This window comes from Pteropus medius, unplaced genomic scaffold, assembly GCF_902729225.1.
Source record: "Pteropus medius unplaced genomic scaffold, Ma_sr-lr_union100, whole genome shotgun sequence".
NCBI classification, from domain to species: domain Eukaryota; kingdom Metazoa; phylum Chordata; class Mammalia; order Chiroptera; family Pteropodidae; genus Pteropus; species Pteropus medius.
Genome location: NW_024347790.1, coordinates 125,471 through 151,697, shown reverse-complemented (window position 1 = coordinate 151,697; position 26,227 = coordinate 125,471). Strand labels below are relative to the sequence as shown.

The following is a 26,227-nucleotide window of genomic DNA, read 5'->3' as shown; positions in this document are numbered from 1 at the left end:
ATAGTAGGTCCATAATATAAACTCGTATTCTATTTCAAACAGCAAGAGATTCTCAATAAAATTTTCTAAGAGTTCGCTTAATAGTTAATATACATACACTATGTCTAATATCATTGTTTGATATTGACTCCCAGAGTCAGCACTAGGGTGAGGCAGGTGAGGTGCCTGCAGTGCAAAATTTAAGGAGCCGACCATGAGAGTGTCTCCTAACTCCCGTCCAAACTGCATGAAGATACAACCAGTGAAAGCACATCACTCGCAACTTTCCTCAACTCCCCTCCATTCCAAATCCACACTCTCGAACCTCTGTGAGAACGAGATGGTCTTGAACAGCCAAATCCTAAATGACATTTCACCTCAGTAGTAGCATTCAAATAAATGCAAAAGCTTTTTTGAATGTTAATCCTATTTAAGACTCTCATATAAAACCGAAAAAAAAAAATTATAGCAGATGGGATAAATACATGCTTATACTAGTATTTATTACCTTGAACTTTGCCATTTGAAAACTAGCATATTTGTGTGATTTAAAAAATATGTTCTGCACTTAATACTTAGTTCAGGTAAACCAAGAGAAAATGTACACTTTTTAAAAATGTGTACTTTTAAAAGTGTTGCAATAAGCCATATTGTTAGAATGTGCATACTGAAACAGGAATCTACCTATGATAAATCATTCGATGGAAAAAGTCTAAATAAAAGTCAATGAATAACATCACTCATTTTCATCAAAATATTCTAAATTCTCAACTTGCTAACATCAACATAGAGTGCTTATACCATTGAACATTTAAATTTCTTCTAAAAAATTATTTCTGCTCAGACCAGGATACCAGTGTGATAATATCTATCATGTTCTCATTACAATGAAACCGAGCACTACCTGTCTTTATAGTTACTCTTGAAAGGTGAGAAGGAGGGAGGGAGAGAGAGCAGAGACAGGGGCAGTGGGAGGAAAGAAGCAAAGCCAATTAAAATTTAGAACTATAATTAGATACAGAAAACAGAGGAAAATGCAGAAAAAAAAAGAAGAGGCGAAAGGCTTCCAACCAGCTCCTCTCACTTACAGGGAACCTGAGCAACATCTTCGGAGAAGCAACGATGAGGGGTTTTCTGAAGTTCCGGACCATCTGCCTCCTGAGCAGGTGGAAATACTGTGCAGGAGTCGTGGGGTGTACCACGACCATGTTCACTGTGTCCCCATCCACTCCCTCCTCTGCGCTGTCACACATCTGGGAGAGAAGTGAAAGAAAGGAGACATTCGGATCATCTCATTCGATTGTAACGACAAAGGCTCTCCAAAGGGAAAACAGGGCTCTCAGTGAGAAGGAGAAAGAGATTTCCCTCCATTACAGAAAATGCCAGAAGGTAAATTTACGGCCTATGAAGAATTAGCCAGAGGAGAGGCCTGATGGCCCCCACATCTGCCTGAGTCTGTGCATTTTAACACGGTTATTCCCAAACACAGCTGATTCCAAGAAGCATCTGGAGGGGATCTTTTTAAAAAAATACAGATTCTGATTACTGTGGGGTTAAGGTGGTGGAAGGAAGTACTGTCAGAATTTCATTCTACTAATGCAATAAACACAATTAGAGTTTGGTTCGTTCGTCTGCTTGTTTAAAAGGCAAAAACAAAAACGAAAGCAGCTAACAAGGTTGAAAAGTTAAAGGCAAAGAATTAAGTCTCAGAAGATCCTGGTGGGACAGGAAGCCGAAGCATGGCTCCTAACCCCACTCCAGAAGCAGTGGAGAGAAAAGAGTGAGCTGACAAAGTGCTGACAATTCCTACTAGGCCCCTCCAATTTGGAGAGAGTGAGTGAGTACGTAACCCCGGGGGAAAAAGAAAACTTCAGAGCAGAGCTCAGTGGACATGGCTGGGCTGCCAGGCTCGCCATTTCCAGGGCATCAACTCAGTTTCACTCAAAGACGGCAACGTCTGACGGTTTAAGGTGCACGTCAAGGATCCGCAGGAGGCAGTTCTAGTTCAAAGTGCCTCGGAAAACATTTCTGCAAGTCCAGGAGGCATTGGACATACCTGTAAGAAACGCTCTATGCGACAAGATGAGTGGTCGGGTCCGGCCCCGTCATAGCCGTGGGGGAGGAGAATGACAATGCCGCTCTGGAGGAGCCACTTGGCCTCTCCTGGAAAAGCAGGGGGAGGGGTGAGATCTCTATGAAGCAGGAACAAAACGGTCTGACGTGACTTGGGGAGCGGAACAAATGTTAGTTTGCTGCCTGACTCCCTAAAACAGTTTTCATCACATGTACTCTCAAGCATTGTGACACCATACTTGGGAGAAAACTATCCATTATACCAGCAGACCCTAGAATGACACATGCCCTGGGCTTTAGCAAGTGAGACAAACTGGATGGTGAACATCTGGCTTCCAGGACAGCGTGGCCACTCTGACTCCACCTCAGGCACAGCTCTTACTAAGGCTGGGCAGCTCCTACCTTTCCTCATAGCACTGCTGACGACGCAGGCCACTGTCCTTAAGCTGAGGACGCAGGCACTTTGGAACAGTCTCTGGACACGTCCAAGTCCAATCTCCTCAAGGCACTTTTCTTTCTCATGAAGTTAACAGAGAAACACAACCCTGAGGAGGATCTGCAGTGCACACTCAAAATCCAAGAGTGGTTACCCCCAAAATGGGGTGAGAGCCTGGGGGACACTCAGACTTGTACTTTATATACTTTGAATTTTTACAGTAAGCAGGGACTACCTTATAAATGATGATTAAGAGTAATAAAGATGCACAAGTTCTAATGTTCAGATACTTGAGTGTCCTTGGATTGAGGGAAACAGATTTTCAAGCCTGCTGTTCACTCCGATCACACATCCTCACTATGTCACCAATGCCTACTTGTGACTCATGCCATAGCTACTCAGCAAACCCCAAGAGCAGACCTGAAAGTCAAACCACCTAGGAGCTGGCAAATACATACCCTGCTCCCCATGACCCAGCACATTCCCCCGCAAATGGGAAGGTGATCCCTGCTTTCACTGAGTGGCGCCCGGGCCTCCGGCAGCTTATTTAACTATCTAACAGCTGCCATGTCCCAGTGGGTAACATGGCAACCCCCAAGTCTTCTGCAGGTCTGTGGTACAAGGAGTCTCGTAAGTAGCTATGGTTCCTTTTCGTTCAATTGTCCCCATCAGGCTGGTGCCATGCACCCACTGCACACCCAAATGCCAACACCAACCTCCAGAGATGAAGGTGTCGAAGATGATCTGGGCGCCATTGAAGAAATCACCAAACTGAGCCTCCCAGAGGGGAAGTAACTTGGGGCTCTCAATGCTCATCCCATACTCAAATCCCAGGACGGCCTCTTCTGACAGCGGGCTGTTGCTGACCTAGAGCCAGGAAGAGAGCAGAGACACTGTCAAGTGAGGGGAGCCATGTCGATCAAAAGAACCATCATGATTCGTTAATGTACAAAAGGCAGAATGTAAAATTACATCTGAGGAGGCTAAAGAGACATGGTAATCGAATGCAACATGAATCTTGACTAGGTTTGAGGACCACGTGGCAGCCGTGTCGCAGTGTTACTTTCCTGACTCGGATGGTGGTGCTGTGGAGACGAAGGAGAATGTCCTTGTTTATGGGAAACACACGTCTAGGGCCTCAGGTTGGCAACCCGACGTTTCCAACCTGATGTTTCGGTTTCGAGTGTTTCAGAATGAGAAAAGGTTCCTTTTATATTATATGTCCAACTTTTTTGTAATTTTGTGCTTGTTTCAAAAATTTTCTAAAAAAATGTTTTTTAAAAGTTACGTATCTATATAATTTTATTTGGCAATAAAAAGGAATGAAATACAGAGGTATGCTACGACGTGGATGGACCTTGAAAACATGATACTAAGTGAGAGAAGCCAGTCACAAAAGGGTACGTGTTACATGACTTTATTTTTATAAACGGTCCAAAATGGGCAAATCAATAGAAACAGAAAATAAAGTAGTGGTTGCTAGAGGCTGAGCGGAGAGGAAAGAATAGGGAGTGGCTGCTAATGAGTATGGGGTTTCTTTTGGGGGCGATAAAAATGTTCTGAAATTAAATAGTGGTAATGGTTACACAATTCTGTGACTACACCAAATACCACTTAATTGTACACACTGAAAGGCTGAATTCTATATCTTAATAAATCTTGTATTTGTAAAAGAAACTGTAGAAAAATTACATCTCTATGATAATTACAACTACAAAAATTGTGATTCACATAGATAAGCACTCAATGACAATAGAAAAATGAAAATAGATGATCTATTAGCATGGTGGGATTATGTATAATTTGTCTCTTCCGGTTACTATTTTGATTTCAGTTATACTCTATATAACATTAGTTTTAAAAAGAGCCGCTATGTTTCTCAGACTCATGAGTGTGTTGTAAATGGGGTCTGGACTGGCCACTTTCCTTGCACCTCTACCTGTCCTCATCTCCTTCCTCCTCTCTTTTCCTACCCAAGGCTGACATACCCACTCACATTCTAAATCCATCCCTCTTCTAGCTTCTTCTCCTGGCTTCATCACCCACCTCCTCTTTTCTGAACCTCCTCTCACTGGCTTTCTCCTCCCAGCAGACAGACAATCAAAAGCTTAAAACCTAAACAAGAAATATTCCCCTGACCAATGTTCCCTATTGCTTCCTTTCACGGTTGAGCTTCTAGAAAGAATTATCTAATTCATTTCTCTCCATTTCTTTAACTCTTGTTTATCCTTAAACTAGTATAATCTAGCTTCTGCTTTCACGACTCCAATAAAATAGCTCTATATAAAAATAAAGGGATAGCCAATCTGACACAGAAAAAAAAAGCTCTATATGCAGTCAACCTTGGCCTTCTAGTTGCCCAACCTAATGAACACCACGTGATTCTTGTTCTTATCTGACTCTGCCCTTCCTTGAGTTCAACCATATAGTGACTCCACTTCTCCTCCTCCCTTCCTGGATGCACTTTTGGGAAACGTTTTTCGTCTGCCAGCATCTTACATGTTTTTCCCAGGACCCCAGCGCTTGGCCCTCTTCTCATACTGCTCTCTCTCTGGGAGATTCTCCCACCTCAGTGGTTTCACATACTCCTACACTCTGGTTACTTCCAGATCTGTGTCTCAAAACCAGATTCCTTCCTTAACTCCAGATATACACAACTAATTGCCTGATAGAAACTTGTGTGTCATTCGGCTGTCTCTAAGTCAGATGTGCAAAACTAAATCCATCATCCTTCCTTACCAAACTTGTTTCCTCTCCTTTACTCTGTTCAGGTGAATGCTGTCTTCATATACCAGTTGTCTGCATCAGGAAGCTAGAAGACAGTCAGACAGGTCTCTATTCTTCACTTCATATATCTACCAGTAAGTACTGTAGCTGTGGTTTTTCTGAATAGTTCTCGAATCTGGCCCATCTTCCATGTGCACTGCTACTGCCCTAATTTAGGGCCCCACGATTTTCTACCTAGATGACTAAGAAACCACCTTAGCAATTGTCCTAAGTTCTCATCCTTTTTCAACGTAGGCTTCCAAAGTATTGTCAGGAGTGATCTTACTAATATAAAATCGGATCGCCTGTTCAAAGTTCCACCACGGGTTCACAACGTGGGGAATCCTATCTGGCCTGTCTCCTCTTTTTCACTCCTGTATCCACTTTGCAGTTTAATCTCAAGTCATATGAAAGTATTTGTAGTTCCCTAGGCATATCAGGTCCTCTTACCGTCACAGCTATTTTTTATGTGCTATTGTGTCTATCTTGAATAATCTCCCTATTTGTATTAGAATAGGCAACTCCTACCATCTTTCAAATATCTGCTGAAATCTGGGCTTCCCTCAAGCTTTTCCTGACTTCCCCAGGTAGATGAGTTGCTCCTTTTCCTATGCATCTATTGTACCTTATAGACTTGTATATTTTATTTTTTTGACTCTATTAATGTTTTTATTTACTCCAAAAAGTATTTAAGATGGCTTGTAAGTTTATATGATATATAACTTGACAGTGTAAATGTAAGTAAAAGGAAAAAGGAAAAATTAAGATTGAGAAACAGAACACAGTTGGGGAAAAGACATAACCTGGTGACCTACTCTCTTTTACCAAGGTTACTGTGGCCTCTACCCCTTCCTAGAAGCCATTATATATTTTTTTTGGAAAGGTGCATATATGCATTGTTTTATTATTGTGTCTGATCTTATAGACACAATTATTGGTAAGGGAACACTGGTGAGTTGCAGAATTCATAACATACAGACAATAAAGACAAACCAAGATCAAGCAGAAGTTACCACCGGGTCTTCCTATGAAGGACATGGTAGTAGAAAAATGAAATCTTTCACAGCCTCCTTATAAGAGAGGCAACATGTTTAATTGAGGCTTTTCAGATAGCAATAAAGCTAATTGATATTATATATCAAATTACAATTCAATAAAAGACATTGGTGAGGTGGGGGAATACTAAACATTTTAGATCATCAATCTGACTTGATCCAGGGGTGGACTTTAAACTAACTTAAAGAAAAGATTAGCTGTATGTCCTTTAAGTAATCTTCCTGAAATTTTACTTTTGATAAGCAAATTTTTAAATAAAAATTGAGTATCAGTAAACTCAAGATTATACTCTCAAACAAATACTAGAGTAGGAAAAAGATGACATGCCACTTATTGTACCTTAAAGAATAATTTATTTTAATAAACATTATGTTCCAGGCATATGCTGATTGTTAGAGAGACAAAAATAAAAAGGCCCAGGCCCTGCCCTTGACTCTAATGAGTACATCCCAGCAACTGGCACATGGAAATGGTAATAGATATATTCATCAAGCCTATTAAACCTTAGGGAATAATAAGGTGATCTGAGGAAATGGCTTTTTTTTTAAATAGGAAAGAAATGATGTTATTTATTCACATCTTTTGCGAACTTTAATGAATCAGCAACATGCAAATTATGTCAATTTCTGATTGACAAATGAACACCCATTTGACATTTACATGATTATGTGATTACATGATTTACATAAGTAGCCAGAGTAAAATAACTCTAGTCTACTTGCATGTATGTTACTTCCATTCCAAATGTGTAAGCTACACTGTCCACTCAACATCACTTTACTCCAAAAAGCACTGAACCCAAAGTTGCTGACGTCTGTTTCTAGTTGTTTTAAGAATCCTATCACCAGGATCATCAGCATCTGGATTTTATAGTAGATAAGGAAACATCCTACCTCCAGAAATCCCTTCTGATCAGGATCCATGTGGTTTAGAGGGATGTAGGTATCATCAGTCTCCTGGCAAACAAACATTGCATGCCTTTGGCTAAAAGTTCCACGGCCAACATCTTGACCACTCAGACGGACATTAAAACCTTAAAGAAGAAGGAAAAAAAATCCAGACTCCCATAAATAACCTAGTAATGATAAGACATGGTGACCCTGAATTCTTATACATCAGCTCATCCCGAGAATTTTCCTTAGGATAATAGATTATCCCTACTAAAATACACCTTTCCTAGATTCAAAAGTCTGCAGTCAAGGAAAGACTGTATTAAAATGGAGAGTCATCATTTTCCCTACAATTTTTAGAGAAAAATATCTTTCTAATATATCCAGCCCAGGGCTTTTATATTCCAAGTATAACTGCTCTATTCTCTGATGAAAGTTGTCAATATGATTTATTCTAAGATTAAATAACATTGTCAGGTAAGAAAAGATAACACATTTTAGAATCTCTCTGGTCAATGAAAACAATAGGAGGCAGGTGTAACTCAAAACTCTGCAGAGATCACATGTAACAAACTTTACATAAAGCATTCCCTACCAGCTGTGCAGCTAAACAGAAGTGTCTTACCTTGAACGAGTAATGAGCCCAAGGCGAGAGCTTCTGCCGTGGCCCAGTCTAACTGGGTTCCAACCATCACCTTCTCCAGTCTGGACTGTAAAAGTGAAGGAGAGGAAAAAAGAAATTTTTAAGAGTCCATATCCTTTTCTTTCCCTGTGGATGAATGAGAGGAGACGGAACTGTATTTGTACTATTTCTTCAGGTGATGGTGAATACGTAGTTTGTTTTAAAAGTCTCTAAATCTATACTAAAAATTCAAAAATGAAGTTAGTGTTTTAAAAATAATTCAGACAGCAAAGTTTCTTTATGCAAGTTTAAGAAAGGTGAAAACCTTTAACTCCTTGTTCTTTTGTTTTTAGCAGTGAAAGTACTGCGTTCTAGGAAACTGGAGTCCCAGGCAAACCAGGACAGTTTGCCACATCTATATTTAATGTGAGACAATATGTAAAATCTCAACAGGTTTAAGGGTCTAAATGGTTGACTTCAGGGGTACGAATGTCGATTTATGGAGGGAGGGAGGGAAGGAGGGAGAAAGCGAGAAGTAGACAAATTCTGCATTAATTGACTATCAGTACCAAAACAGCACTAGAATAGGTTCCCAGAACTTAAAGATACACGGTAAATATCTGTCAAGTGAATGAGCCAACCAAATGTCCAGAGCCACATTCCTTCCTTTGCTGCACGGGACGAACGAACAACAAGCAGAGATTTCGGTGCTGCCCACCTGTACGTACATCTTCAGGAGGTGGCCGTGCATCTGGAGTTCCTCCGGCACTGCCACAGACTTCCCACCAATAAACCTCAGGAGGTCTAGGGGCACACCTGTGTTCCAAGTGGAAATGTGAGCTTCTGGCTGGACCAGGCCCTGCCAGTGGGCCTGCAGGTGAGTGGCAGGGGGGCTGTAATAGGCCATGTTAGTTAAATGGTCATTTAACTTGGCGTAGTAGGAGGTTTTGATTTCTGACACTTCCTCCTGGGTCATGAGTCCATGGGCAATAAGGTGGTCTGCATACGTGTCTGGAATGCTCTTTCGGGCTCTGTCGAAGAAAGAGGGGGAAAAAATCAATCTGATTTGTAAAAATCGAAGAGACAGACACAGTCATCGTCAAAGAAACTACAGAGCGGCATCACTGTAAAAAGGCACAGGAAATGGTTCAGAGCTGCACGGAGCAGGTGGTTGCACATCACTGTGGATGTATTAACTGACACTGAATTGTTCTCTTTAAAATGGTCTACTTTATGTTAAGCGACTTTCACTCCAATAAATTATTTTTTTTCAAAAAGGCAGTGATGAGTAGAAACCTCATCTAGACAAGCAAGAGAAAACAAATTTATCTTTATAAACCTTTGTCTACAATCAGGGAGAAATAATTAGTAGTCGTCTTTCTATGAAACAATAAATTCTGGATACCCTTTATCTCAAAAAGGATTAAACCCAGTGGACAATATCTGTTTCAGGTGGGTTTAAGCACCTTGGTAACAGTAATAATAACGCCACTCCAAATTTGTTTCAAACTTTAAACTATAAAGTCTGTTCAGATATATTATCATATTGAATCCTAACAAAAATGAGAGGGAGGCGGGATACTTTTTAATGAGGCCTTGAGGTCCATTAAGTAATTCAGCCGCTCAGCTCAGAGCTAAACAAAGCCCAGATTTATTTTTCCAAAAGCAGTCTGCTACCTATGACCAGGGAGGCCTAGAAAATATCACCGAGTTTATTCCTCTGTTTTAATTAAGGTTTATGAGGAAATAAAGTAGACGAGAGGGATCTATTTTACTTTCTAGTATCTAAAAAGGAAATTCCAAAGTGTCAAATACCTCTCTGTCACACTAACCTTCTGACTCAGCGCTGTCCAACGGAAATATAATACAAGCCAATGTGGAATTTGAAACTTCCTAGTGGTCACATTTGAAAGGGTAAAAAGAAACAGGTAGAATTAATTTTAATCACCCATTTATTTAACTCAATATATCCAAAATATTGTCACTTTAATATCTAATCAATATAATAATTATTGAGATAGTCTACATCTTTTTTTCATACTAAGTCTTTAAAATGTGGTGTGTAGATTACGCTCACAGCATGTCTCCATCAAGATTCACCATATTTCAAGCACTGGATAGCCACATATGGCTAGTGGCTTCCATAGTGGACAGCACAGTTCTGGACATTCATTAAAATCCATCATGTAATCTCTTGCTAAGGTACAAAGTAGGGCCCTATTTATAGTTTTCACAAGTGGATCGAGGAGGTCCTGTTTCTGATCCTGTCACTGCTGTACTATGTAACTTCAGGCAAGGCTCTGCCTACGTCTCCTATTCCGTCTTCCCACCTGCCAACTGAGGTTGTTACGCTGACCCCTTTGTCTATTCATCGAGGAAACATGTAGAGTTTGAAGACTATGGGGAGATTTCTTGATATCCACAGGGTGACCGTCCCAGTCTGCCTAGGGCTGTCCCAGTTTTAGCACTGAAAATTTCATGTCCCGGGCAAACCAGGAAAGTTGGTCACCCTACTTGAAAATGTCTAGTAAAAATGACAATGTGAGCACTATGGGAAAGAGAGCGTATTAAATGAAGGTTTATAATTCTACCTGATGATTTTGTACATCACTGGGTTGGTGAAGAAGGGCTCATCCAGCTCATTGTGGCCCCACTGCCTGTAGCATAACAAATCAATAATCACATCCTTCCGGAACTGGCGCTGGTATTCAAAAGCCAGTCGTGTGGCACGGACCACTTCCTCTGGGCTGTCTCCATTGACGTGGATGATGGCACAGCCCACAAGCTTCCCTGAGGCAAAGGAGACTGAGATGAAGTGGGCCAGTTCACCCAGACAACACTGGCCCAGCACCAAGTCCTGTTGCCTGCGTGGGGAGGCAGCCTACATCCTCAGAGGTAGTTTGGGCTAGTTGTTAAGAATCCACACTTTGGAGTCCAGTTGACAAGAATGAGTTCAAGTCCCACCCTGTGATTTATTGTGTGACCTTGGTAAAGTTATGACTCTTAGTCTCCCTACTTATAACACTGTAATAATAGCTCCTACCTCTTAGCCATGTTACAAAGATTAAACTAATTAATGCATATAAAATACTTAAAAGTGCATAGAACATAACTAATATTTATTGTTATTGTCATTATTACTATTGTCTTTCCTCCTGAGATAAAAAGGTCATAAAAGGATGCATCCTAGAAAAATGGTTTTTCTCCAAAGAGAAGTTCAAGAATGAATTTTCGGTATCTCTACCTAACTTAATCACAAAAAAATTCACTTAGATGCTTCACAAGGCGTCCAGGCCAGGCTCTGGGTGCAGAAACAGAGTAGTTACTACCATCTAAGAGTGCTTATAACTCTGTGAAATAGGTACTAGGTGATAAAAGCCCTGCATTTCTCCTAATACTGCCAATTTCCACAGGTTAAAACAAGTCAACTTTCTTTTCCACGACTGATTTCTAACCAGACTACTTGGCCAAATTTAGCAGCTGAACATACCCTTCTTTTATATATATATAAATTTGACATGCCACAGTTTGTGATTTTAAGTTATACAGCATGTTACTTTGATACATTTACATATCGTGACATGAATGCCATTGAAGCAATATTTATCACGATATATCGCAACGGCACAGTACTATTGACTATATTCACTGCACTGTGTGTTAGAGCTCGAGGGCTTACCTACTGCTTGTTACAAGTTTGCATCTTAAACACGATCTTATCCTTCCACCTCCCATCCCCTGGAAACCACCATTTTAATGTATTTTTTTATAGCTTTAACTTTTCTTTTTAGATTCCACAAGTAAGTGATATCATACAGCACTTGTCTTTTTCTGTCTGATTTATCTCACTTAGCTTAATGTGCTCAAGGTCTAGCCGTGTTATAGCAAATAGCAAGATTTCCTCCTTTCTCATGTAGGTGTACATGTACCACATCCTTTTCATCCATTCATCCACCGATGGGCATTTGGGTTGTTTTCATAAGATGGTTATTATGAGTAATGCTATGATACACATGGGTGTGTATATATCTCATCAAAATCTTGTTTTCATTTCCTTTGGGTACCCAGGGTGAAGTTTCTGGATCCTATTGGTAGATCTGTGTTTAATTTTTTAAGGAAGCTCCATACTATTTTACGTAGTAGTGGCTGGACCAATTTAAAATCCCATCAACGGTATGTATGTACGTATCCCTTTTCCCCACATCCTCACTAGCACCTGTTGTAGTTTGTCTTTTTGATGACGGCCATTCCAAGAGGTGTGAGGTGCTACTCACTGTAGTTTTGATATGCAATTCTCTGATGACTACTGATGTCGAGTACTTTTTCATGTGCCTATTGGCCATCTGTATGTCTTCTTTGGAAAAATGTTTATTTACTTCCTCTGCTCATTTTTTAATGGCATTGTTTTTGTTAGGTTGTATTAGTTCTTCATATATTTTGGATATTAACCCCTTATCAGAATGAACATGTCCTTTTTGACTCAGATTTGGGTACTCCAAGTTAGAGCATCTTACTCTATCTAGTAAGACGTGCTCTGAGTCTGAACAATGACTCTAGTGTGGTGCTAGCTGTGTTGCTCTCTGGTTTCCACCAGATCATTCCACTGGATACTTAAGCAATTTGAAATTATGCCTCTAAGTTCCACTCTAGCCTATTTTCTGTGGCTTTAAAGATTACACTCAAAGTTTAAAAGGAATAACTTAACAACGCTATTGGTGACTATGAACCGTATCTGACCCTAAATTTAAAATGAGATAACCAGTGAGGCTCACTGTTCTGAGTGAACCAGGAGGCTTCCGGGAATTCCTTGTCTGACCCGGCAACAGCAACACCTCCCTGTGCAACTTACCGATATCACTGCAGTACAAGGAAGACCTTCCTCTCTCTGCTGGTGTGGTGTAACCCAGCTGGTTATTGACAATCAAATGGACGCTCCCACCAATTCTGAAATGTGGGAGATTAGAGAGCGTAAATGTTTCGGGAACAATCCCTTGACCGCAGAAAGAAGCATCACCATGAACCTAAATTGTAAGGGAGAAAAAAAGAAAAGGAACATAAGGGATGAAGAAATTTAGGTTTTCAGACTGGAATAAATTGTTTTCAAATGTTAAAAGAAATAAAACCACCACCCTCTCACTGTTCCCCTGCCCTCCTAAAAATTTGCTGGTTATAGGATTTTCTTGAATGGTTATGCTGGTCTTACACAGCTTTCAAAGATACTAAATCAGTCCTTTTCCCCCTGCAGCCACCACCAGCTGACCTACTCCTTCCACCCCACATCATCACCTACACTCATCACTTCTAGTGCACTCATCAACAGTCCAGTGCATATAGCAGCATCATAGAAGGAAGGACTACTGGAGGTGCAGAAGGAAATCAGCTTTAGTAAAGCTTTCATGAAAATACCCTGCAAGATTCAAGGAAGAGTGCACAGCTTTGAACTCTTCCTCTTCCCCAAAAACCTTGCCCCCAAAAAAGAGACTGTGTGTAGCTCACATCAGCTAATCCCCCTGGGTGTTTGGCCTCTGTCGTGAACGTAAAGGAGAGTGATGTGACAGCAAAGACAGGAGGCATGAGGCGGAAGTATATCATACATTAGGGAAAGGATGCTTTGAGGAAAAAACAAAATGCTGTTATGAGAGAATGTCTAAAATGTGCTATTCTTCCAGAACATTTCAAGTCTGCTAGATCATATCATCATAAAATATGGTGGACAGAAGTTGGTAGAGAAAGAAGAAAATGTTTTTTAGAGAAGTTGAAAGCAAATAATGAGGGAATTAAAAGCTCTTAGAAGATCTTAGAAGAAAATATGAGCTCTACACACATCATACTAAAAGATAATTATCATAAACAGCCAAGATGGTGAACTAAAGAATAATCTGATCTGATATGCCTCAACTTAAGGCAATCTTTGTGGCTCTAATAATAACAGAATTAAAAGACCTAAAGATGAATGGAGAAAGACTATTTAGAAGTAGACTTTTTAATGACATTGATAATGTCCTGTAGAGTCGTTTCTATACAAGTAGAATATTTTGGCTAAGAAAGGAAACACTGCTTTGCCTAAGTGAAATTTCTAGTCCACATCTTCCCATTGCTAAGGCCTATAGGGATGAATGACATTTTGGAGCATCTATACCTAGTAATAACATACCCCTACATTATCTCCACAGCACTACACATTATTATTAATCCACTCAATGAACAGGTGGGAGAGCCAGGTAAGTAAGTCACTACTCTCCTTTTTACAGGTGAGAAAACTAAGGTTCAGAAAGAGTGTGTATTTCCCACAGCTTGCACTACATACTACTTTCTGTGATGTCTCTGTTTTTTCTACTTATTTCTTCTCTCCTCCAAGCCATTCTCCTGGACTAAGGAACTTATTATGTACATGTTCTTATTTAATCTTTAGAACACAACGAGTAATACAATATACTCTCATCTCATCTATGAGATTTGGAGAACTCACGTTAATAGAACCAGCCATGCCAAGCTAGAAGGCAGCAAAGCCAGGATTTAAACTCAGGTCTTCTTGGTTCCAGAGTCCTTGTCTTTTCTACATCATGCTACATCATAAAGTCTAAACTGTAGCCACACAGTGGCCCACATAGGGTCAAAAGATTCTTCATCCTTAGGCTTCCTTGCTGATGGGATTTCTTGTGGGGTAAGGATGTAGAAAGAGATTAGTAAAGCAATGAAGACAAACATGTACCTTTTCTGCTCCTTTACAAAAACATTACAGTAGAGGCACTTATAAGAACACATGTTCATAACTTGCATTGTTTTGTTCTGGTTTTAGGATTCTTGGCACTAAAGCGCGCCTATGTCAGTTGCTATTTTTTTTTTCCTTTTTAAATGAAAACAGAAACCACTCCATTTGCTCCATAAAGCTTTGTGGGATTAAGGGTCCATGAGCACAAATGGAAGCTGGGTGATGTGGAAGCTGCTCAGCCAAGCACTATGTGGGCAGGCGGTGGACACGCAAAAAGACTGCAAATGAGAACCCGCCCTCACCAGGTCCTGGACAGGTAGAAAAAACAGCACTGGGAGTCTCACCCACCATGATTTTATAGGCTCCAAAGTTAGAGTTCACACAAGAAATCAAAATTATATACTTGAGCAAGGCAAGACATGTGCAGACGGAGTAGGACAGAATATTTTGGGAACACAAAGTAGACAAAAGAGGGTAGTCAGTTTCTCATTGCTTCGAAGAAAATGACATTTTCACTTCTTACTACTTCAGAAATCAGTCTCAAGATGTACTTAACGTAGTGGGTAAATGTGAATGACTAAAAAAATTAGAGTGTCATGAGTTCGGTCAAGTGAAAGGTAAAGAGAATGGCTGGCTAATGTTATTTGAAGATTTGCATTTAGAAACATATCATAACCCAATCCAATTCTGTCTACCCCCAATTTATTTTCCACAAATTTCTGGCCCATGAAAAATTAACATGAATAAGGTAATGTGGTTATTTGTATACATAGCCAAATATTCTACTGCCTTATAGATTTATAGGTTTCCGTTGGGTTTGAAGACTCAACTACCAATAACCAGGATTAATAAAGGTCCATATTTAAATGAACACTCATAGAAAAAAAAAAAAATGTGATTTATAGTCCAAACCTCTAAAAGACACCTTTGGGTTATGAAAACTTGGGAGTTAGGGGAAGCAAGAGCCACACTAATACTTTGTATTGGTTGCCTTCATGACAAAGGTCTTCATTTTAAAATAAACAAACAAACAAAAAAAACAATCCAGACTCTTGCAACCTTGTAGTTACTATGAAGCCAAACTTGCAGAGAAGTATTGGCATCTGTCCTCTTAGCAGTAGCAGGTATGCCAGTCGACACTCCCTTAATTAATTCATAACTGAAGAAAGAGAAAGTACAGCGAAAACCTCAGCCTAAAGTCAGTTGCCTTGAGACAAGACGTTATATCTACTATTGATTTTTAAAACAAACACAGAATCTTTTCCCAAAAGTCATCTCAGTTCCATCTTGAATATCTGCCATCTCTTTTCAGACCTACCAACCCAGACATCCTTCTCCTTGGCCTTCCCGACCTCCAGCCATGCTTCCAGAAGCCACGAGTACCTGTAAGCAAATGACTCTGTCTCCAGGCTGAGCCGAGCTGTCTCGAGAGTAGTCCCCATCCTGTCTAGACTGCTGCCTGCCCCGGGTCTTCCCGACAGCCACGGGGTTAATGGCTTCCAGGTGTGAGGGGTTAGGCAGCATTGTCACGTGCAGGGGATGGTGCGCACCAAAGTCCAGGTCAACCGAGGATGTCAGGTGAGACAGGACATCTCCAATAGCTGGGACATTTTCCGGAAATTCACTTAAACCTCGCATTTTTCGAAACATCAGCTATTATTGACACACATACAAAAAGAAAAAAATGTCTTTTATCACAATGAAGACTAGGGAAGAGGTGGTTAGTTTAAATAATACAATACAGAAAAACTTTATGCACACAATTTTATAATTATTATCATGCATTATTTAAAGATGGGTAAAACTTCTAACTGCATGAACGCACAGAACTATTTGGAGATTTTCACAATCAAATGAAGTACCAACACTTTACAAAGAGTTTATCATGACAGAGAGTAAGTTAATCTGTCTTGAAATAAGCAAAATAATTTTTTTAAATACTCCTGTGAGAATATATTTTCAAAAGAATTTTGTATTAATTTCATCAAAAATAGAGAGGAAAATAATAGAATTTAATTCCATTTAGACAGGGGATGATGTATACAGCTTAGCTCAAATTACATCCCAAAACTCTACTGTCCAATTCTCAATGAACTTCTCTGCATACATTCTCTCACTTCATTTTCAGCCTTCTAGGAGACAGACATTACTACCTATTTTAAAAATGAACAAGCAAGATAAATTAACTAAATCGTTAAAGGGCTTTGGCTAGAAAGTAACACAGTTGGATCTCAAACCAAGGTATTTACCAAAACACCATGTGGATTATCCTAATTGCTTGAATGACCCAAAAGCTTTTTTAGTTTGCAAAAGCTTCTTATTGACAATCTACAAACAGGCATATACATACTCACCCAGTGTAGATTCAGATGTGTTTCTCACAAATATGATCCTTTATAATCGTTTCTGCATCTTTGAGTAATTTCTTTGAGATATTTTAGGAATGGAATTTTTGGTTTAAGAATTTCTGCATGTATCTAACCACGTCTCCATCTGTCAATCATTTTACCCTGTCATATTCTATCTTTTCTAAGGTATTCATCTTTTAAAAGCGAATTATCAATCTCTCAGCCTCAGAAACACTGCAGTATGAGTAAAAGTGGTAGAGCTTGGCACCTAGATGTGACACTACACAGATTTTCTAATATTCTTAAGGAAAACATATCCTTCCATGGGCTCTATTCACTCCATCTAACTTCTACAGTCCCTTTAACATTTATAATTACTTTTAATCTCCTGGACAAGAACTGTAGTGAGGTTTAGCCAGGTTCAATGGCCAGAATCTCATTAAATAACAAATCTCTCTGATGTTCCCTGACATCAAATTTTCAGTCTTGGCTATCAAGTTTTTTGAGAGACTTACAAGAGCCACTGAGTTCACTGAACAGAAATACCAAAATCCAATTACATATAAAACCATTCACTTGGGTGGTTTCTTGAGATAACAATGTATAATTAGTTTTATACAATCTATTCACTATAAATTCTGCAAATAAGTGGAAGGTAAAATTGTATAAAATTGCACAGATCTTTATGTTCTCTTGAGCAATTTTTATTAAGAAAAGTTTTCAAAGAACAGAATTTATTTATTCATATCATCCCTGAAGAAACAAACTCAACCTTTAACTTCCCTGAGAAGATAAAATCCATAATATATAGAAAATCAACCCCAAAACCAGCTCTATCCAGCAGCATTAGGTTTCATCAATTAACTAAGCTATCTCGTACCAATGGCTCATACACTTAGTCAATGTTCTAAAAGAAATTATTACTATCGGTTTTAGTGTTCCAGCCAATTGTAAGTCAACTGTCATGGAAAGTATCTCACCTCTGGAGGAAATTGCAGAAGGCCTGTCAGTAAATTAAGTCTCCCTCTATGGGGCATCCCAATGATGACATCGGTGATCCCACTGTAGGCTGACATTTTCAGCAACTCATGGAAAAAGCCCATCATGCTTTCAGCTCCTTCGCCTCCGTATCGCTTCACTGTGGCAAACTTGGTGGCCAAAAAGTGGTCAAACTCCTATGGACATCATACCAGACACAATTATAGGAAGATAGCTGACTACTCAGCTCAGTCAGACACATTGTTGTTAAGAAGACCTCACACTACTTCAAGTGGCTGCAGCAGCGCCCTTTACTACATACCTCAGAGACAGACATAAGCCACTTAGAACCTGGCAGGAAAGCCTTGCCAGGGACACCAGATAGCAGCAGGGGATGCATAGAAAATAACCTGAGAGGTAGAATAACTTCCTCAAGAAAAAGCCCCTTAGGATGTGTGTTCTTCCAGAGGAGGGGGCATGCCCAAGATTTCTGCTGCCTCCCCCAGTACCTGAGTTTTAGTACCAGGTTCTACAGTACTATTTTCATCATGGCTGCAAACCAGCCAACTGTCCGAATTATTGGGAATGGGTTTCTTGCCAACCTACTTTTTCCTAGAATAAAGTGGTGTGTGTAATATTGTCAGTTGTGCTGAGGCAACATGGGGTAAGGGGAGGTACGTTCAGAGTTAATGTCTAATTCCCTCTCTTCAATATTTATATATCTTTGTAAAAAATGAGCTGACCTATTCCATTGATATTAGCTGCTTTTATACCTGAGATTCTAGCATTAATTTGGACAGATGTTTTCTCTCTTCTGTGGTAAACGTCTCCTTTTTCAGTTCCTCAAACCGCTTGGCAAACCAATCTTTCTCCTCCTGGCTCTGAAGTTGAGAGGTTTCAATAGAAATCTGCCCACAGTAGATTTGATTGAGATAGGCTAATACTTCCTCAAGCGAGACCTCGTCCTTCCCCATGTTCAATAATCCTACAAAATGGAATCAAAGGGATCGTTTTAAAGAAGAATCAGCCATGTGACTAATTACAGAACATACCAAAATAATTATTTCAACTCAGAGCATTTCGTTCTGAATAACTTGGGTCATTATTAATGCTTATCTACATTTTCCCAGAAGCAAAAATATGACCAAAAGCCATGAAGTAGTACAACTAGAAGAAGAAAAAAAATCTTTCTTCCCAAGGACAGAGCCATGTTACTTTATACCAAATTTTAATTATATAGTCATTTCAAACTAAAATTTGAAACCTACTTTTCATCTGATTTATAGCTACAAATCATGTCATACCTTTATCTCAAATATCTGTCTACCAAAAATGTTCAAGTCTTCATAATATCTATAGAACAACATCTATTACTGAATAGTTGCTCTTAATGTGAATTAATATCGATAGTAAAGCAACATTTCAAGGTAAAAGGAAATCTCTTTGAACCTTAAAGGAAGGTTCATAATGTCATTAGCTCAGCACTCAGTTATCAGTCATTTGCCTACATGGCAGCACAGATATCACTCCAAGATCTTAATTTCGATTCCTTTAGATAAATACCCAGAAGTGGAATTGCTGGTTTTATTTTTAATTTTCTGAGGACCCTCCGTACTGTTTTCCATAGTGGCCGCACTAACTTACATTCCCACCAACAGTGCCTGAGGTTCCCTCTCCTCCACCCCCTCACCAACATTTGCATCTTTTGCTTCTTTTAGTAACAGCCATTCTAACAGGTGTGAGGTGATAGCTCACTGTGGTTTTGACTTGCATTTCCCTACTGACCAAAGATGTTGAGCATCTTTTCATATACCTATTGGCCATCTGTCTAAAAGAATTTGAACGCAGAGGAAACGTATTGGAAGACTGTTTCAGAACCTCAAGACTGCTCTTCCCTGACAGTGTGTGAATGTGCCCCTCATCGTCTCCTCACACCCCATGGACGCCTCAGCTCCACTGGACACGTGGTTTCTTATAGAGCAGAGAAAGGAGCCCCATCCCTGCTGGCAGGTACCTGTCACGCGCAAGTGTATTATTAACGGGCTTTACCTGCGGTATTAAAGGGTCCTTGCAGGGTGAGCACAAGCGCTTGGATTTCGGGCACATCTTCCTGCAGGGCTTGGCCAGCGAAGAGAGGGTTGATTTTGGCAGCTTTATGACCATGCTCACAATACGCTGTCACCAATCTGGCAAGTCCATGATCAACTAATTAAGGGGGGAAATAAAGCAATACAAACAGTTTAGGAAATGCCCACAAACCACAAAAATCAGTTTTTCAGAGAGGCCTTTGAGGCCTCAGACATTTTTAACACCTTGCTCCTACCCACCAAATCTGCCCGTGGTTTTCAGGATTACGACTATCAGAATTCAGGAAAACATACTTATTTCCTTAAATTTATTGCATAATAACTAAAAGTCACTTTTAAAAAGAATTAGGAGTGAACATTTATAAAAAATAACTGTAAAAATGTACACGGATAAACATTAAAAGAGAATACCCCAAACTGAAAATAACTGAGAAAATGCTAAGATTATAGATAATTAGTCCTCTCAATTATTGTTTGAGATGTTTTTCTATACCTTACATAAAAGATACGTAGAACTACAAAATCAATATTACATTATCTTCCTTATTTCTTAAAGGCCTCAGTCAGGTACACTGTTATTTCAGACTCATGAAATCTTAGGTGAGGAAAAGACTTTAGAAATTATCTTATAATTCACATAATGCAAAAAAATAAATAATAATCTCCTTTTTAAAGCCCTAAAATGAGTGATTTCCCAGTCTCCACCTGAAGGAGAGCTGTTATGTTTCAACAAATGCAATTCTATCTGAGATGATTTCATACTGAGCGAAATGCTGCTTTTCTTTCCTTTTCCACATTAAAGTCCTTCTAAAATTTGGGAGGGTGGAAGTGGGAGGGTGAACCTTCAGTTTGTCAAGTTAGCCTTACAAACTGAGAATAAATCCCAGAAGATGAACAAATGTGCTATTGAAGGCATAAATTTTTCTGAACATTTTTAAAACTTGTATATTTTGAAATATTTAATGACTATTTTTTGAACATGTACTGCCATACAATAATTTCAGAATTACATATGTGCCTGGGTTTGTATTCAGAGTACTGCAAAGTGTACCTGTTGGCACAGGCTTAGAGGAAAGAACAGAGATATACTGAATGTGTAGAGGGTGTGTTTGCACTAATATGACAATTAGGAGGATCTGTACCGTATCTAATAAACTAATCAAACAACCCCAGCAAATTAACTGATTTTAGGCTGGAGGTTAGTCTCATAAATTGCCATAGGGTTCTATTATGAATCATACTGAAGTTCTCAATCACTGTTTTACAAATTGGAAACCTTCAGCGTTGTGGCTAAAATCCAGACAGACCATGTCTAAGGCACTGTCCTTTTGAGCCAACTCCCACATCAGTGTTCTAGAGTATCGTTAAAAGCCTGGCTGGTGAGCAGGTAGAAACTGCAGCAGTGATCTCTGTGGGCTGTTTCCTAAGACAACGTTTTCAAAACGGCGACTAGGTTGCTGTGCATGGTCATGGTCACCCTGCATACTCACTAATGGACTTGCTCCACTAGAGATGGAGTTTTGTAGATGACACCGGAAGCCATGGAGAGTGGAGGAGATCACCCAGAGAGAAAGCAGATTGAGAAAGTGGCCCTTGGCAGGCCCACAGAGTACCAGTATTTTAAAGGCGGACAAAAAGGAGGAGCCCTCTAAAAGCGGGGTGGTTAGGAGGGAAACCAGGATCTTGCAATGCCAGAGAGCCAAGGAAAGAATGTTTTTAAGAAAGAGTGGCCTTTATGAGATAACCATTATTAAAAGTTATTTTTATGTATATTAAAAAACAAAAAGGAATGGCCAACAGGGACTGCAAAGAGCACGTGGCATCTACTATTCTGGCAGAACCAGAGGGAAGAATATTCTCTTCCCACCTCTGGGTACATCTTACAACCCTCCTGAGGATCTGTTTTCTCTGAGACACTCATTTCATTGCTCCAGTTTCTCCTACCAGATACACTCCCATAGCCTTCCCTCCCTTCCCCCGGGTCCTTCCATGTGACTTCTGGAATCCTGTTTTGTGATTAACAAACCTCCCAGCATTAACCTCTTCCCCGAACACTGCTTGTACTCCCATCTTAATAGGAATCTGTTTTCCCCAAAGGACACCAGTAGTAGGTGAAGCAACTCGTTGCCCACACCCACGCCCCTCAGATATTGAGGGTGGAGTCAATGCCTCCTGGTTCCTTGTTGGCTTCCTTATCATTAGTCCTCTTTATAAACCCCTAGGCCTCTGAGAGACATGCTGTAGTGTTCTTAATTAATCCCCATTTGCCATTAGTCATTACAAGCTCATGTTGTAAGAGAATGCTTAGTGGAAAGTGACTGTTTATTTAGATGAGAAAAGACTATAAACAGTATATATAGCATAAGCCTGCTTTTTTGTTAAAATGTGTGTATGTGTATATAGTGCATATTTCATTATATAGTATACATTTTAGTATGTATATATACTTCATATATGTGTATCTATATCTATTTCATATACATAAAGGAAACAGACCAAAAACTTAGTGATTACCTTGTCTAAAATTCCTCTTTTCTCGTATTTTCTAAGTTTTCCACAGTAAAAATGTACAGTAGAGCTCCTTAGATTATATTCATTGAATACACTTGCTGCGCACTGCATTCTGAAAGCTTTAATTAGTGAGTTCTCTCTCGTCCCCCTGGCACATCTGCCCTCATTAGTTAAATAAATGCTGGTAAAAATCACTTATATTTATTCCTAAGCCTATTGCTATAGGTAAAAGTAAACTATTAGGGGAGAAGTAAAAATCTAGAGAGATTTTGCACTCAGACATTTTTACAAGCTCTCTTTAAATACTTGCACAGATGCAAACAGAAATAAATATTTAGGTTAAAATACTTGAAGCATCTCTCACGTCTTTATGGTAATCCTTGCTTCAATGACTTTTCAAAAAACAAATGACCAACTTCTAGTTTCAAACGCATTGGATATAGTGCTTCTGCTGTTTGTCTTCTGTAGCAAATAATGAAAGTATTTGTTACAAAATATTATATATTTTTAAAATCGAAACATTTAATGAAAATGATTAAATTAGAATATTTAAAGAATAAAAATATTTAAAAGGATGAGGGAACAGCAATAGAATACATATATTCTTCATTAAAAAATTTCTTATTATTATATAAATCAAAGAGTTACTGCATCATAAAAATGAATGCCTTTATGTTAGGCATAACATTGCCCAAACAGCTTAGAATTTATGGTATCTCAAAAAATTCCGAGAAATTTAAGTTAAATCCCTAACTGGCCAGAGAGAATAGAGAAAACAACAGAACACATTAACACTGTTCTTCAAAACAAAATGGAAAATATTGCAGGCATGCTTCTGGCTTAGGAGACTGGCACATAGTAGATGCTCAGGAAATATGTTATTACTTGACGGAAGGAAGTCCTGAGATCCAGTATATGGTAACAGACTCACGGAACCCTCATGATGAACGTTTTCTGAGCCCTCGAAAGCTGCAGTGGTTCCGTCTTGCTCACCTGCAGTCTTACTTTTCTGAGAACCGTACCCTTCCTTCCAGGGAGAGGGCTCTAGGGGCCACGTCTACATCACTGCATTCCGCCTCCCTACAAGTTCTTGGACTCCAAAGACACCTGAGTCAAGGTGGGTCAGATTCAATCTTTCCAGAATTAGAGACTTAAAACTGAGAGAGAAGTTATGAGAAAAAAGCCTGAGACTGCCATCCTCAGGAAAGCCTTCTTGCAAGTTTGGCCGCTGGCTGGTGTCTGGGAACTTGAATTTCAGGAACGTCCTCATCTGTCTCTAACTGATAAGGGCGGTCCACTGTGCCTAGACTGTTTGTGCAAATTATACAGTCTGTGCTGAACACCTGCTTTCTTTCCTCTGGGAGCCTGGAAGTTTGCCACGTGCAGAGGGTGCTTACATGAACATCCCCCAATGAAAACTGGACACCGCGTGTCTGACTGGCTTCCCCGCACCTATGTTGCAGTGTTTTTGTCACTTGAAGAGGTGTGCATTCTGTGCCACCTCTCATGGGAGAAGGAGTATAGAGAAGCCTGCACGGTGTACTTCTAGAGATTCCTCCTGCATCTTTTCCATCCTGATCCAGCTGTGTGTCCCTATTACATCACTGTAGTAAATCTTAGCCTTGAGTACAACTATATGCTGAATGCTATGAATCCTTCAGGCAAATCTGCAAATGTGGCGTGGGCTGGGACACCCAACACATGTTATAGGTGACACAGGAGCTGAGGAAAGTAACAGCTGTGCCCTGTGAGCCCATACTCGGCTTCTGCCAATATTCCCAGAGTTAGCTCTGGTTTACTGTACACATCCTTCAGTTCTCGGAGACACCTTTGTATCTTTCAGAAAAAGTCTTCTCTTTGCTTAAGTGTTGGTTTCTGCTGCTTGTGACCAGAAGAACTTTAGCTAATACAAGAAGTAAAAAAAGAAATTATGATAGGGATATCTACGTTACTTTATTCTCTGTTGTAAGCAAACATGGTGGGGGCACTTAAGAGTTTTTTATTTTCAAGAAGAAAAGTGTTCATATTAACCAGCATGAAGTACACTGACAGAAAAACTCAACTAATCTTAGTGCTTAAAAGTCAATACAGTTCTATTTCACCATCTGGTCATAAACCCTCAATCCCAAACATCTAGATCATATCAGTCTCCATTCAAGGCAGCATATGCTTAATTAAAACAAGTGGGAAGGTTAGATATCTATATAAACATTAAGACTCCAAGAAAGGGAATTTCATGATTGGAGTCCCTTAGAACTCAACAAAAATGAGATGACTGCCTTAGCTCCAACTTAGGAACTTCATAATAACTATTAAAAGCCAAGGCTTTGCACTAGATAGAATACTATATTCTGTACAATGAACTCAGATAGACCTAGACTGTGCAACTGAGGTCATTTCTATCATACCCTCCCTTTGGATCTCAAACACATTATCTTTATAAAATAGATTTATTTCACCAGATATTTCTTTCTTGCAAAACAAAACAAAACAAAACAAAAAACAAAAACATAGACTTCAAATAGAAATCTTGTCTGGTCCTTTCCATTTTTCCCTAATCTTGTCTTAAATCATTGCCAAGATAGGTGCATAAGGGTCACTGATAATATATGACAGTGACCATTAATTGAGTACTAATTCTTGCTATACATTGTGTTGGGCTTTTTACACACATCATCTTAGCTAATCCTTGCAACAGGTCTGAAATAGGTGTCTTTATCTGCAGAAGAGTAAACTGAAGCCCAAAGAGAAGTCACTGAGACTTTTTTTAAGTACAAGAGTTAATTAATATCATTAGCTTTTTTGGTCTGTATTTGCGCTCCCGAATTACCTAGATTTTAAAAAATTTCTAATGCAGTAAGATTTTCTTCAACCATTTTGACTCTAGTAAAGGCTCCTGTTATTTCCTATATGCAACATATCTACAACCTCTCACTTCGACTACCAAAGCTCAGTGCCAAGGTCAGTAACCACTAAATGCTGTTTGGAATCCCTTGGCTCTCATCTCCAGATAATCTCTAAATTCTGCCATTTTTTTTATAACCCATATATTCCATAGTAAAATTTATACCTGTGAATCACTACTCCTAAACACTACCTCCATTTTTAATTGGGGTTGTTGATAAATAAATTTAAGTTTACTTGGAAATTGAGGTTTACAGAGGTTAAAGTACACACTGTTACTAATAGCCAGCTACAAAGAACACTCATCACAGGTCAAATTTTAACTAGTGAAACCACTGCCATCCAAAAGGTTACTGGAAGAAAATTCAATATCCCTTTAAAGCCTAATACAATGGAAATCTCAATGAGTGATGTAGACATCCTAGGAAGGCAATGATTTTTAGCCAAGATAAACATATGAAGAAAGAAGGCTGACGAAGGGCAAAGGGAAGGGAGAGACACCATACTTCTCCCATTTCATTACGTCACCTTTGACGTGGGAGGGCGCCATCAGTCCATCTTCAGTAGGGTTTGTCCTTTGATTTACTTTGCCAATATCAAAAAGTTGACACTAACTCAGTCATTCCTCTCAACCAAGACAGTACCTTTTAGGGCTGGCAGACGACATGAAAAAGACTAGAGCCATCAAACCACATCTTTGGCTCCATCAACCTCCTGTTCTAATTAATGGTACTGACCATAAGCTGTCATACCAGCTCAGACTTTCCCTTACCTTAATTAAGTCATTGTTATTCCAGGTCTCTGGCACAGCTCTTGAACTCATCCTACCTAAAACAGAACGTCACCTGAAGTGGTTAGCTGTCAT

General features: G+C 39.5%; 1 protein-coding gene across 6 annotated transcripts in view; it reads right to left on the bottom strand.

Annotated features, from left to right (window-relative positions):
* Positions 1–26,227, bottom strand: part of DHTKD1 (dehydrogenase E1 and transketolase domain containing 1) — a 52,226-nt gene that overhangs the window by 6,874 nt on the left and 19,125 nt on the right. For all 6 annotated transcript variants that reach the window (XM_039877378.1, XM_039877377.1, XM_039877375.1 and 3 more), the window contains 12 exons: positions 19,910–20,065; positions 18,634–18,845; positions 17,863–18,057; positions 15,918–16,187; positions 12,672–12,843; positions 10,414–10,612; positions 8,541–8,853; positions 7,826–7,910; positions 7,204–7,343; positions 3,205–3,355; positions 2,036–2,142; positions 1,068–1,232 (listed from right to left, as the gene is read on the bottom strand). In XM_039877378.1, coding sequence (XP_039733312.1) covers positions 1,068–1,232; positions 2,036–2,142; positions 3,205–3,355; positions 7,204–7,343; positions 7,826–7,910; positions 8,541–8,853; positions 10,414–10,612; positions 12,672–12,843; positions 15,918–16,187; positions 17,863–18,057; positions 18,634–18,834 — 1,998 coding nt within the window. In that variant the 5' untranslated portion in view covers positions 18,835–18,845; positions 19,910–20,065. The remainder of the gene's footprint in view (positions 1–1,067; positions 1,233–2,035; positions 2,143–3,204; positions 3,356–7,203; positions 7,344–7,825; positions 7,911–8,540; positions 8,854–10,413; positions 10,613–12,671; positions 12,844–15,917; positions 16,188–17,862; positions 18,058–18,633; positions 18,846–19,909; positions 20,066–26,227) is intronic.